General features: G+C 39.8%; 1 protein-coding gene across 3 annotated transcripts in view; it reads left to right on the top strand.

The window, feature by feature from the left end:
• Positions 1 to 14,920, top strand: part of trpc5a (transient receptor potential cation channel, subfamily C, member 5a) — an 82,162-nt gene that overhangs the window by 5,720 nt on the left and 61,522 nt on the right. For 2 of the 3 annotated variants that reach the window (XM_056264532.1, XM_056264534.1), the window contains exon 2: positions 7,356 to 7,750. In XM_056264532.1, the coding sequence (XP_056120507.1) occupies positions 7,364 to 7,750 (387 nt within the window). In that variant the 5' untranslated portion in view covers positions 7,356 to 7,363. Of the gene's footprint in view, positions 1 to 7,352; positions 7,751 to 14,920 lie in introns of all 3 variants that reach the window. The other variant, XM_056264533.1, reaches the window with a different exon arrangement.

The raw sequence follows: 14,920 nt of genomic DNA, 5'->3' as shown, positions 1-14,920 counted from the left end.
TAACGTTTGAGGTTCTACACTCTTTAGGATGCTGCACTAGATGCTCGCTTGTGAAACAGAGCTGCAGACACACAAATCAGAAACTTTGATCCCATCTCACATCGATGACACATTCTTTAGACATGACAAAAGCATGGCTTTGAAGTATCGCCTATAAGTTCACGGAGAGGAGAGTAACCCAACGTGCCTGGCATATTAAACTCTCACACCGATGCTCTATATCACTGCCACAGCGTCTCCATATGTCACGGCGCACAGCTCTTAACCCTGGAAATGACTCACAAGATGAACTCACTCGTGGCTTATTCTTTCCCGTAATTATCGCTGCTACTGAATTAAACAGCCTTTCCATAGACCAGCGAGTTCGTTGACGTGGATAAATGATAGAAAATTGTGTTTGCGTGTGTGTTTATGTGTTACAAACGACAGGGAGACTGATTATCTATTACACTAAAAGGTTAAACTGGAGACAGGCTGTTGGGAATACATTCAGGTATGACTGGGAGATTAAAAAGAAAAGCGTATCATGTTGTCCTAAAGCGTACAGATAACTGAATTTAGAGCCGATTTTTAATAATATATAATAATAATAGCTCTAATGAGAGAAAACAACAGATTTCAGGATTGGCAGCATATATGCCAGGAATGTAGCTAAGAATATCTTTGATCATGTTTGATAATGTAATGCAAAGCAGCTACAGTAATTTACAAAAAATAGCCCATTTCCTCCTTGTCAGATGAGCATTTGGAGAAGCAGATCTGGGCTTTTAATGTTTATATGTGAAATATGCTGGGAAAAACAGGCATAGTCCTTCCAGTCTTTGCATGCTTTACACCAGACAAGGCGGAGATGTTTCCATGCTTGTCTTTCGCGAGTTTGTTTTGGATCACAAGAGATTGCAGAGCTTAGCTCTTCATAAAAATGTAAAGATTTCCCAAACACCCTCAAAGCTTTGCTCATGGCTTTATGACATGATGGTGGAGCACATGGCTGAGTTTGCTAAAAGGAAAAGATATAATGGTGAGGTGAGCTGTCACTTTGTATTGTTAGAGAATCTGACAGGAGGAAGCATTTTCCTTCCTCTCAGACGTATGTTAAATTTTCATTATACGTCTGCCTGTCAGTGTTTGTTAGGGTTTGTCGAATGGGTAATGGAAAAAATGACAGAGGTTTCCTCTAAATGTTAACTGTAGGGCCCGACATATTGACCACGATAATAAATTACGACATCAGAAAAACAACAGAAGAAATTCTCTATTGTTGCTTTTAAAAAATTGAAGTTGAATGTGGTCTTGGTTGTAAGACAGATAGACAGACATACAGAGTGACAGATAGATAGACTGATATATAGACAGATAGAGGCTAAGGATTTTTTTTTTTTCAATTTCTTATTCGTCTTTCCAGACGGGTTTAGACTGTCTCTCTCTCTCTCTCTCAACACACACATCACAGAAAAGAGTCTAATTGGATTACAGTGGCGTAAACGTGGCATCCTTCGCAGTCGGCTGTTGTTTTGTAGCCGTGCTTACATTTCTGATGTCTCTAATACCCGTAAATGTCTTCCCAGTTGCATGCCATATCTCTGCCAGCTTGTTCCTCTTTAGTTACAACCTAAGCTATATGCGCTAATCTCCCTGCTTCCCATAATTCACGGAAACTGCCCTCAAGACACAACTGTGCTGTGTCAGGGCCATTTTAAAATTAATTTACTCATCTCAAAGGACCAGACAAGCCCAAATGAATTCTTATGAGCGTCTGTGTTTGATTCTCTTGAGGTTTCTCCTGAGAGATCCATACTCTCTGTCTGATCCAATCTGGAAAATACTCATCGATGTATTGATTTAATCAGTGTGCCCATTCGGACCTCGTCAGCGGCTTTTCATTGATCGGTGAAGTTAAAGTTATTTCCCCTCAGAGCACAGTTTGTTTCTTTTTACTGCGGTTAAAAACAGGGAAAACAAAAAGCTAATTCTGCAAGACAATGTTACAGTGGGGTTCAAAAAGCCTGAGACTACTAGTGAAAATGTTGCTGGTTAGCATTTTTTTTTGCATTATCAGCATTAAAATAATGTAGTCAAAAGTTGATTTGAAAAATGCAAATGGTTTCAGGGTTCCTCAAATCCGGTCCTGGAGGGCCACTGCCCTGCAGAGTTCAGTTCCAGACCTAATAAAACACACTTGAACAAGCTAATCAAAGTCTTCACAGTTACTAAGATTACAGGTAGGTGTGTTTGAGCTACACTCTGCAGGAAAGTGGCCCTCCAGGGCTGGATTTGAGGAACCCATTTGGCATTTCCCCCTTGTGCTTTAATAATGATAGCATGAACTCAAGTTATAATGGACTTCGCAAGTTTGAGCAAACCCCAGTGATCCACATCTTACACAGACAGACCAAAATTTACTTTGTATAAAGGATTCTGACAAATTGATTAGTGACCTACTGTTCTTTTGTAAAATATTTCATATACTGTTCTGGTACTGTAAAAAAAAAAAAATACATATTTCAGATTATTCTGAAATATCATTATTGCGGTTTATTAGTGCAGTAAATAAATGAATGATTTTGTTAGATACTATTGAAGGAAGTATCACTAAGTTAAGGCATTCCAGAATGGCACTCATTCCAACCAGAGAAGCGCAGTCCACTTCAGATGGATCACTGGGGAATGTCCTGCACACTTAGTTTACGTCTAATTTATCAGCTAATGTTTGGCCCAGCTTATACTCTAATGATATTCCTCAGAGATAAGCAGCCCTTAGAGGACTGAGAACCACAGATTAATTACACAATTAAGCCATCTGCGATTAGACTGCAGAGATAATTGCTCGGTCAGAGTGGTGCTTTGTAGTGGAGTCACTGAGGCTGTCCAAAGCATGCCTTCCCTTTATCTTCTCATCAGGGTTAGAAGCAGGGTAAAGTTTATGGGTCATCGACTGTTAGAAATCTTTATACAGCAACCACATGAAAGTAAAAGAAGCCTAAAGAAAGAATGCAAAATAAGGAAAATTCCTCCCATCTATTTCATAAATGAATGATATAGATTATATTGTGAACGCTTACTCATGTATGTTTATTTTTTAAAATTTTAATTTTATTGAACCTTATAATGTTAGGCAAAATTACATAACTCAGTCTTCATTTAGTGTGCTTAAACTCCGACACTCCACATTTGACAGAAAGCGTGTATTCATGTCTTAGACATTCATAATTTAGGTAATCAGTTACCCCTTTGAATCCCAACACATCACATATTAATCTTTTGCAAAAACACACAAAATAACACTTATTTTCAACAATCATGCTCTTTATTCAGTCTGACACAAAAACATGGTTGGAACTACTGCTGCAACTTATTCATTTTAAGTTCATCTTTATATAATCAGTTATTAAGCTCACCTAACTTTTTTTTCTATTACGTACAATGAACTTTCAGTCAAATTTGGGTCAAAATAACACAATAGATTTTTTTTTTTTTTCCTAAAGCAACCAAAATCCATTTAGAAAACATCACTGATCCTGGAACTGTTCGCCTGTGCATGCGCCTATCCAGTATCTAAAAATTAGCATTAAGGAGCAGAAAGCTGTGTGGGTGTACCAGCTGCAGTGGGGGCAAGTGCACTGATGTGTTCACCAGCATCGGATTAACATGGTGTGGATATTTAGAGAGGTTGAGAAAAAGAAACTTGGATTTAGTGATAAAGTTGCAACTTGTTATTTGCTAAAATTATTGTTAGGGACCACAGGCTTTCTTTCTGAAAGTCGCTATGTAACGGAAGTAGATATTTTCTTCCATATTGTGACGTAGATCTGATTGAAAGTGATTATCAAAAAAGAAAAAAGTAGGGCAATTCATTGGTGGTTGATTGGATGGTTGCAGATGTGAATGTGAGCTTGAGGTCGACGGTGGGGGCGGAGTTTAAGCAGACTAAATGATTGGAGAAGTCCAGCATGTCAAGAAGTCTATCATTTCATCATGAGTTATATTTTGATTTAAAAATACAAGCAAAAAAAAAAAAGAAACATGCATGGATAAATAATTTACATAATACTTCTATTTCATGCCAACTTTAAGTGCAAATGCAATTGACAAAAATTGACAAGCTAAAATAATGCTATTAAATTAAGTATTAGTTACTTCCCCTGTAAAAAAAAAAAAAAAAAAAAAACAGGTAACACTTTACAATAAGGTTCATTAGTTAACTACATTAGTTAACATTAACTAAGAATGAACAATACTTCTTCAGCATTTGTTAATCTTTGTTAATGTTTACTTCAACATTTATTAATACTTTATTAAAATCTTGTTAACATTAGTTAATGCACTGTGAACAAACATGAACAAACAATTAACAGCTGGATTTGTATTAACTAACGTTAACAAAGATTAACAAAAACAGTAACAAATGTATTGCTCATGGTTAGTTCATGTTAGTTAATAATACATTAACTAATGTTTAATAAATGAACTTATTGTAAAGTGTTACAATATTGTAAACTTATTGTAAAAACAGACATAATAAATAACATGACATTATGTTATTAGTGGATTAGAGGATCTGCATCTATTAGACACTGGTTAGACCCCATAATATAAAATTCAACGCAACGTGTAAATTGGGTGCTAATGAGTCTGAATGTGCTGATAAGTGTGTGTGTGTGCATATGTGGTGTCAGCTGAAGCGAGACCATATGGAAGACGCCACCTGGTGTGTCTGTTCATCTTCTTCAGAGAAGAAGATCAAAGCAAGACACAACATCATCACCGAGTCAATCACAGTAATTACTCAAGTATTCCCATTTATTCTGAAATTAGAGGGATATCTTTCATTGCTGATCGGTACACTTTGGAATGAGTAGAGATGAACTGCTGGTAAGCTGGAAAATTTTGAATTCTACTGGTTTGCTTACCAATAACACTAAACTGAGAGCAAAACAAAAAAGAAATACGTGTCCTGTTGATTACCACAAACAATAATGTCAACCTTCAGTGTGTATAATTGAAAGAGAAATGTTTCAATTGTTTAGTATTGCTCACCTACACTGTATGTAGCGAGTTCTATCCGATTTTTAAGTTAATATCATGGCCAGCTAAAAATGTAAATCTAGATATCCGGAATACCATGGGAAAGATGTGACGTAACTACTCATAACAAACTGTTTACATGGAGCCAACAGCCAAGTTTTACGAACTACACCCACAGGAATTACACTAGAAAGGCACAATTAGAGGTTCTTCCAAGTCCCACTTCAAAAAAATTTTACAGGTTTTTTTTTTCACCTCGACAGCATTTCCACAGATTCTGTCCATCGACGAAATAGTTGTAAATAATATTCATTTAACATTTTATATACACTACCGTTCAAAAGTTTGGGGTCGGTACGATTTTAAATACTTTTAAAAGAATTCTCTTCTGCTAACCATGGCTGCGCTTATTTGATTAAAAATACAACAAAAATCAGTTATAGTATTAAATATTATTCCAGTGTAAATCAGCTGTTTTCTGTGTGAATATATAGTAAAGTGTAATTTATTCCTGTGATCAAAGCTGAATTTTCAACATCACCAGTGTCAGTGTCTTCAGTGTCAAATGATCCTTCACAAATCAGTATAATATGAGGATTTGATGCTCAAGAAACATTTATTATTATTATCAATGTTGAAACAGTTGTTGGTCTGTCAGTTGTACAGTTTTTTTTTTTTTTTTTTTTTAGGATTCTTTGATTAATAGGGTTAGGGTTAGAATCTTTTGTAACATTATAAAAGTCTTTACTGTCACTTTTGATCAAATTAATTATTCCTTGATAAATAAAAGTATTGATTTCTTTCCTCCCAAAAATAAAAATAAAATTCTCACTGACCCCAAACTTTTGAACGGTAGTGTATGTGCAAATACTGTATTATCCTCTGCATAAACCACAATTGTGTCCACACATAGCAATCAAATACGTTTAATTAGTTTAATTTTTTGTTTTGACAACTAAATGTAAAAGTAATCGATTTAGGCAGTCCGATTTTGGGACTCACCTGACTCAGTATTTACACTTGCGGTCTTTGTCACTTAAGAGTGTGTGGATGTGAAAAGTTGGGTTATTATCAGTTTATTATCTTGTCTTCCTTAGTGGATAGGCTGCGTCCGAAATCACCTACTCTCTTCAGTTGGTACTTATTTTGAATAAGTAATTACTTCAAGACCGCTGAAAAAAGTATAGTATGAGTGTATGTAGTATGATTGCAATCCAGACGTACTACTTTAGCAATATTGTCATTATCATGTGACCTACCAGCATCAATTGCATCTCTTCACTGCCATTCACAAATCCTCTCCCGTGGGCTAAGGCCTCATGGGATAGTAAAATGTATGTACACTTCAGAATCTCGTAGGAAGTAGTAGGTCATCCAGGTACTTTTTGCGTATTCCTTTATGAGTACTGTGAATTCGGACATACTTCTTTTGTCACATACTGTTTTTTGCCTACTAGTGAAGTATGCGATATCGGATGCAGTCCTAATGTGTGTTTTGTTAGGAACCTATTGTTTCCACCGGCCCAATATTTTTAATGAAGGTTCAACTTGTATATTAATCAAAATCTCCCTAGTTTGAACAACCATTTTTAAAATTCCATTTGGTGCCACTAGTGCAAACAATTACACAATGTAGCTTTAAGAGTTGACTGCATATGATTTTGATTAATCCTTCCATACACTCTTCCAACAGACACTTATAAATATCTGTATAAATATGAGAATGACATTAAAGATACTCTAAATGTACTCATAACACCATGATGTTTCAACACAAATGTATTTGCTCTACTTCTTTTGATAGAAACCTGAGGTATACATGTGTGTGGTTAGTATTTCACAAAAAGCATAGCATATGGCTCTTCAGTTGTGGCCTAGCTGAATTATGATGACTGAACATAATAACAGAGAAAGCTGTTGCTTGTGACCATGTTGTGGCCATTAAGAAAAATGACTTGAAGCATCAGTCACTCCCGGAAACGTATTAAAAATGAATTACAAGTGAAACCGGGCCTAAGTCTTTTTGTAGATGTAGTGAACATAAAGGTCACCTATTAATTTCCCACACACGGCTACAAGTATCTCTGATTGAAATGTACTCAAATTAAACTTCAACGAGCATATCTTAATGCATTTCAAGATCATAGAAATTACTTTTGTGGAATGATACGATATATCATTTATAAATGTACACTATTTCCACGGACAGATAGCAAGTAGTCTGACTTTTGTAATGAATTTTTTTTTAAATCAAGTGCCTATGTCCTGTTTGTTAGAGAAAATTAATTGATTATACCTTCTCTATCTCACTTTTTTCTTTCTTCTAGCAGCATCCATCATGAATCCCATGTCACATCTATACTACAAAAAGAGCAGCTACTCTCCGTACCGGGACCGGATCCCTCTACAGATCGTCCGGGCAGAGGTAGAGCTGTCACTAGAGGAGCGTTCATTCCTTTTGGCCGTGGAAAAAGGCGACTATGCAGGGGTCCAGCATGCACTGCGTGAGGCAGAGGTCTATTACAACATTGATGTGAACTGTGTGGATCCACTAGGCCGCAGCGCGTTGCTAATTGCTATTGAGAATGAGAACCTTGAGGTGATAGAGCTACTTTTGGGTCACGGAGTGAACACTGGAGATGCTTTGCTCTACGCCATCCGCAAAGAAGTGGTGGGAGCCGTGGAGTTACTACTGTCCCACAGGAAACCCAGTGGAGAGAAACAGGTATGTTTGTGTTTCGGATGCATTTTCAGCGCTGAAAAGAGAAGCTTTAGACTCTAGCATTATTATTTCTGTTGGGGTCCCGGCTGGTTTATGTTGTATAGTTTCTAGTCTAGACTCGTTCTGACAATGCTGATAAGTTAGTTAACCCTGTGAAGCCTGATATATTAAAGGGATGCTTCACCTCTGGGAAGATGAATGTGTATTTAATATTGGTCATTTATGTAGTAGAAATATGAAATTATTTTTGAAATTGAAGCATTCTAGACTGAGAAAAGGCAGAAAATGTATTTTTTACTCATGTGGCTGAAAGACAACAACTCCCAGAGTGCACTTGCTTTGCTGCCCTTACGAGGCCACTCCCAAACCACGCCTACCGGTTACAGGCGGCAGAATCCGAAAAATGGATACAACTAGGCTTGCTTTGATACATCGTGAGTTATTTGATAAATTTTCATCGAAATGGTGCTAAATTGGTTGTACCGAGATGTACTAGCCTAATGTATAAAACACAACTTAGACTTTCACATTAAAAATATGATGCAAATTGCAATGCAAGGCAGGACCATGTCAACAGAGTAGCTTAGTTGCTCTGCATATGAACTGTTTTCCTCCAATTGAAATCACTATTTCCCTAAGCTAATACATTATCTAGGCTAATCCATACTCTAGTGACACTGTGTGTTCACACCGAATGCGAATAGAGCGTCAAATACGCGTCTAGTTAGACACTTGAATCTTCCGCTCGAGTTCAAATTTTTCAACTTGCACAGAAGACGTTCGCGGCAAACGCGTCGCGAATGATGCGTCTATTTGCGTCTTTGCATTGACTTTGTATAATCTACTCGTGCAAATAATTAAATTCGCGTTCGGTGTGAACACACCACAAAGGTTTATATAAAGAACCACAACCAATGTGAGTTATAACTTTTAATTAAAAAAATAATTAATATTAACACTTTTACACTCAAAGCTCTGCGGATTCAGCGAAAATGAAGAAAATGGCATCGCTGAGATTCGCGACAGCAATAGGACTCTATGTCTGTTTCCATGGCGCACAGCGAGAGCACTGACACCACCAGTCCGCCCCAGCTCGAGTCTGGCCGGGCTCAGGTCTCGCTCCCCTGCTGCAGGCAGCTGCTCCGGCTCTTGTTCCTCCATCTCCCGCAACTGTTTATCGCTGTATTGCGGCTCGTACAGGTAGCCGCGAGCATCAGATTTTCGCAACAGATCTTCGAAATCCCCTTCTGCCATTTCAACTTCAAAACTACCTTCCGCCATCGTGATTAGCCTACTATACAAACTTTCTACACAAGAGGCAAGAGCCTGTAGCTTCTACAGAAAGATGGCTGACACTCTCTTTACATTCTGTGAGTGAGATCCCGCCCCATATGGGCGTGGTGAAAACATGCGGAACACTGGCTGTAGTCTTTAGCCTCTGGCACAAAAATCCTCCGATGACGCAAAATGACGATTTTTGCGTCATCTGAGGATTTTTTCCAGAGTACAAATTTATTTTTTGCTCATATCAGGGGGATATGAGGGGGGGAAGCACGGTAATTCGAAAATACTCCTGGTTTTCTACTGATACAAAGCTTAATGCTAAATCCTGAAGTATCCCTTTAAATAATTGTCATAATATTTTTATTGAACAGTTTATTAATCACAGAAATGTTTGACAAAATTTAGACAAAAGCTTTTATGACCCATTTAGTATAGTGAGAATGTGGAGCTCACATGAATAAAAACAAAAAAACACCTTAGTTTTATTCAAAGGCCCAAACTGAGACAAAGGGCCCTATCTTGCACTCGGCGCAAATGACTTTGTACACTGACGCATGTATCATTCCTATTTTGCACCCGCGCAAAGCGGGCTTTTCCCTCCACAGACGCACGTCGATAAACTAGGGAATGAACTTGCGCTCCCTGGGCGGGTCGGCGCAAAAAGGAGGCGTGTTTCGGCGCAAGCATTCCCTAGTGCTATTTTGCAGTTCCAGAAAACAATTCCGCCACTGACCAGAAAAGATCTAGTCTAAAGTCAGTGGCGCGTTGTTCATAATGCTATTTTAAGCGCGCATGCTTGGCCATAATGTAGCGGGTGCACAACGCGCATACACTTTGATTCTCTCATCAACACAGATGCAGCAGTTTTTATTTTTGCAAATCATACATTATAACAAGGAAAAATATTAACACATGAGGGAAATCATTGTGGTGTCCATGAAGATGTAAAAAAAATGTAGTTTTTTTCCTCCCACGCCTGTTTAACCGACGCTGATTTGGGTGGGTTTCTCCCATCCCCATACAACGTCGCTTCTCTGTCTTTCACACGGTCCTGACGAGAACATCGGTCTCCTTGGCTGTGAACCGCTCCTGCCGCGCGCCTGGTAAATCCGCCGTTATAATAGCAATCCGCCATGCAACATGCGCACCTGTTCTTAAAGGGTATGTTGGACGACGCTCGGATTGGTTTATTTCACGTTACGCCCAAACCACACCTATGAATAATGAAGCTACTTCAGACCAACCCCTTTTAGATTTGCGCCAGGCGCAAGAGGCATTTATCCCGCCGGGAAAATAGCAACAGCGCCGGGATCCGCCCACAAAGTTACTTGCGCTTTGACACTTGCGTTTCAGATCGTTAAAATAGGGCCCAAAATATGCAATTTGGTGCAGATGTTGTTATTTATATGGCCAAAAAGTAAGATGAAATTCTCATAGCTTGTAATGGTAATCAACTAGATTTTTATAACAGTATAGCAAACAATAGTAGGCTTTATAGGGTTAAGCAGCCTGATAGGTATATCAGCACAACATATGCTGGTGACCAGCCATGGTGATTTTTTCAGCTGGTTTACACTGAATACTCACCAGGTGCAATGCAACAAACTTAATTTGTCCCTCCACGTTGTGTCACAGCCAATAAGACAACATAAGATGATTGGTATGCTGTTATTCAGAGCAGAATTATGCACCAATGAGATTTCCGTGTGAGCAGGGCTATCTATTACCAGTACAATGCAACATAAATAGAAAAGGTTAGGACAAAAAGGAATTTAACGATTCAGTATATCAGCCACTCGCACAAATAATTAAGATTAAGTGCAGTTCAGTGAGTAAGTCTTAGACCGGTCCTGCAAGTTTCTCAAAAAATTTAATCCAATAAATCATGAGTTTAAGATTGACCCAATTATTAAAAAGAAGAACTTATTCAAATGAGTCGAATGTGATATTGTGAATCGGATGTTTCTTGCATACAATCAGTGAGGACAACCCAATAGAACAGTGACTCTCAACCAGGGGGCCTCAACAAACTTGCAAGGGGGCCTCAAGGTGACTTAATTTATTTAAAATAAGACAAAGCAAGCATTAAAATTAGCTAAAACAACTAAAAGTGTAGATATTTCTTATTTCTTATTTATAATAATGCATAAATATACATTCCTCTAGTTATGCCAAGCTCTAAAATATTTCATTGGGTAGAAATTGTGAGTTGGAGGGCCTTGAAACATTGTTGTGGACTGTGATGGCCCAAGGCCACACAGGCAAGGCCGGGTAACAGCCAGCAATGGTAATACCAGCACACATGGGTTAAGCATGCAGGTTAAGTTATTTTTTGCAGTTAGCCACACCCCAAACAATTCATGATTTCAAAACACAGATCATATAGTTTATTTCAATTATAATATACATTTATTTGCTTTAACCATACACTGTTTAAATGGAGTGCACACATTTTCACATTGTAGGGTTATGTAAACATTTTCTGTTCGATTAATTATTGTTTCTTTGTTACCATGTTGGAGAGAGATCTGTCCTGGGGGAAGAAAGGCGTGGCCAAGGGTGGAGGACTGTGATATCCTGTGGCCTGCCAATTAAGACATACCATGTGCTGGCATGTCGGAGGGGGGTTTTGGGTTTAGTTTGTGTTAATTTTTTTACTTGTGGTATTTGTCGTCCATTTTGTTTCCCCTTATGTGTAAATTGGTTTGGCCAAGCCACTATATATGTTCCCTTGTGTCTCATTTAGGCAGGTCAGTTTGTTTAGTTCATATCTTGTTTTGTTGTATGCTGTTTTGAGTATACTTATATTTTGTTGACCTCTTTTATAGGCCTTGTTGCTAACATTTTGGTTTCTATTGTTTAATATTTTTTGGGTAAATAAAACAAAACCCTATTTTTCAACAAAAACTCCTGTTCTCCTCATTGCCGGACTGTTTGGTCCGTGACAATTGGTGGCAGCGGTCGGATTATCCAGTTGAGGAAACAGGATTTTTTTTTTCTCTCTCTGCTCTTCCCTTTTCCAGTTTTTTTTGGATTCTTTGGTTGGTGATCCCTCCAACACTGAAGAAAGATGATAAAGGGAAAAGGTGGAAAAAGACTTGGTGTGTCTACAGTGGCCCTGGAGAAGCAAGCCAGTGAAGAGGAAGAAGGTGGAGCCTCAGGAGGGGCTGAGGACACAGAGGGTAAGGAGCCAACTCTCTCTGACTTGATGGCCATTTTTCAGGCGCACATGGGGCAGCAGGAGGCTCGAGAGCAGAATGAGGCAACTGTGAGACAAGAACAACGTTTTAAAGCTCTTCAACACCAGTTTCAGCTTTTGCAGTTAGAAGTTCAGGCCCGGACATCTGTGGTGCCAAATCCACTTTCGGACGACTCTGATCCTCCAGATAGGGAGGTTCAATCATCCACTATGCACCCTCTGCCAGACCAAGCTGAGCCCATGATGACCACTCAAACAGGGGCCTCGGTAGGTCAGTCTTGCTCACAACATAAGCCCAGGTTGGAAAAATTAACTGATAATGATGACATTGAACATTTCCTCATTACATTTGAACGCATTGCTGTAGCATGCAGGTGGCAGAAAGTTGATTGGATTTTTCAGTTAATTCCATTACTAACTGGCAAAGCTAGAAGTGCATATGTTCATATGGACAGTGATGACTCCCTTGACTATGATCAGGTAAAATCAGCCATTCTTGCTAAATATGACATTAACCCTGAGACCTACAGGCAAAGATTCCGCTCCACAGAGGTGAACTCTGATGAGAGCCCCAAGGAGTTGTATGCAAGGCTCAAGGAGCTTTATGGAAAGTGGGTCCAGCCTAAGGGTAAAACCATCCAGGAAATTGGCGAAGTGATGATACTAGAGCAGTATCTGAGAATGTTGTCTCCTGAGCTGCAGGTCTGGGTCCGAGAGCACGACCCAAATTCAGCCATGGAGGCTCCTAGACTGGCTGAGGTTTTTGTGGCTGCCCGAAAGAAGGGACAACCATGGACTTATAACTCATGGAGAACTGCGAAGGATAATCGCAAACCAACACACGATCCAGGCACCGGGGTGGGTAAATTCCCCATGAAGGAAAGCCAACCAGCTAACAGACCAGTAAAATCCTTAGGGAGGAAGCCAATCTGTTATTTTTGTGGAGTAGAAGGCCATACGAAACCTATGTGCCCTAAAAACTCAGTTAACATGACTCAGATGTGCTTTGTACCACGAACTCAGGAGGAACCTGAGCTCAAGAAGGTCCAGTCTATTAAAATGAAAAACATTGAAGTTAATGGGATAATGCTCAAGGCTCTGCTTGATTCCGGAAGTGATCAGACACTTGTGCACAGGAAGTTTGTACCTCCCTATATAATTAGCACAGAAGACACCATACCTATCTGTTGTGTACATGGGGATGAAAAGAGCTATTCAACAGCTGACATGTACATAAAAGTAGATGGGCAAACCTACCTGTTGAATATTGGGGTTGTCGATGGCTTACCTTTTCCTGCTGTGCTAGGGAGAGACCCCCCAGTGCTGTTTGATTTGTTAGAGTCAGACCAACGCCGAAAATGTAATGCAGTTGTTACCAGAGCACAGGCAACGAAATCCAATGACTACTCTGAGACTCTATGTACCCTGCCTTTCTACAATGAGGAGTTGGAACCAGCATCCGGGAAGTCTCGGAAAACTCGCAGACAGAGACGGCAGGAGAAGTTCCAACATACAGTGGTGAAACCACCAACCCATCCTGAACCAGAGTTACCCTTAGGATTTCAAATACCAGAGAACCTAATCGAAATGCAGAAAGCTGATCCATCTTTAGTGTCTCTCTTTCAGAAAGTAGAGGGAAAGGAGCCAGGAGCTGGGCAAGACTCCAACAAAGATGAGTATATTCTGCAAAATGGCATGCTCTACCGTCAACAAGGGTCAGTGTTGCAGTTAGTGGCTCCCCAAGCGACTAGACATACCATACTCACCATGGGGCACTCTGTTCCCTGGGCTGGCCACCTGGGTAAGCACAAAACTACAGCACGCATCAAACGTCATTTTCACTGGCCTGGCTTAAGCAGAGAGGTAGCTGAATTCTGTAGAAGCTGCCCTCAGTGCCAAGTAACATCAGCTAAAACTCCCTCCAAAGCTCCTCTCCGACCCTTACCCATCATTGGCACCCCATTTGAGCGCTTGGGAATGGATATTGTGGGTCCTGTTGAGAGGAGTAAATTAGGGAACCGGTACATGCTGGTCATAACAGACTATGCTACAAAATACCCTGAAGTTTTTCCACTTAAGTCTATAAAAGCAAAATCAGTGGCTTTCTGTTTGGTGCAGTTCTTTTCCAGAATGGGTCTCCCTTCTGAAATACTAACTGATCAGGGAACTAACTTTATGTCTACACTGCTAAAACAGGTGTACCAGTTACTCGGTATAAGGAGCCTGAGAACCACGCCGTATCACCCTCAAACAGATGGACTGACAGAACGCTTTAACCAGACCCTGAAGCAGATGCTCCGGAAATTTGTCAACGACAGTGGTACAGATTGGGATCAGTGGCTGCCTTATCTTCTCTTTGCCTACAGGGAAGTACCCCAAGCCTCCACTGGTTTTTCTCCCTTTGAACTTTTGTACGGGCATGAAGTACGAGGTCCTCTCTCGCTGCTGAGAGAGATTTGGGAGGGAGGCAAAGGGAAACAGGAATCAATTAATATAATATCCCATGTTGTTCAGATGAGAGAGCGGCTGGAAAGGATGAGCGAACTCGCCCAATCACATATGGTGGAGGCCCAGCAACAGCAGAAGTCCTGGTATGACCGGTCAGCCCGGCAGAGATCTTTCAACCCGGGACAGAAGGTGGTCCTCCCCAGTGATGACAACAAACTCCTGGCAAAGTGGCAGGGGCCGTT

This window comes from Rhinichthys klamathensis, unplaced genomic scaffold (assembly GCF_029890125.1).
Source record: "Rhinichthys klamathensis goyatoka isolate OS25496 unplaced genomic scaffold, OSU_Roscu_1.1 h1tg000222l_1, whole genome shotgun sequence".
In the NCBI taxonomy this organism is placed as follows: Eukaryota; Metazoa; Chordata; class Actinopteri; order Cypriniformes; family Leuciscidae; genus Rhinichthys; species Rhinichthys klamathensis.
The sequence above is the reverse complement of the archived record's forward strand: the minus strand, read 5'-3'. Positions and strand labels throughout refer to the sequence as shown.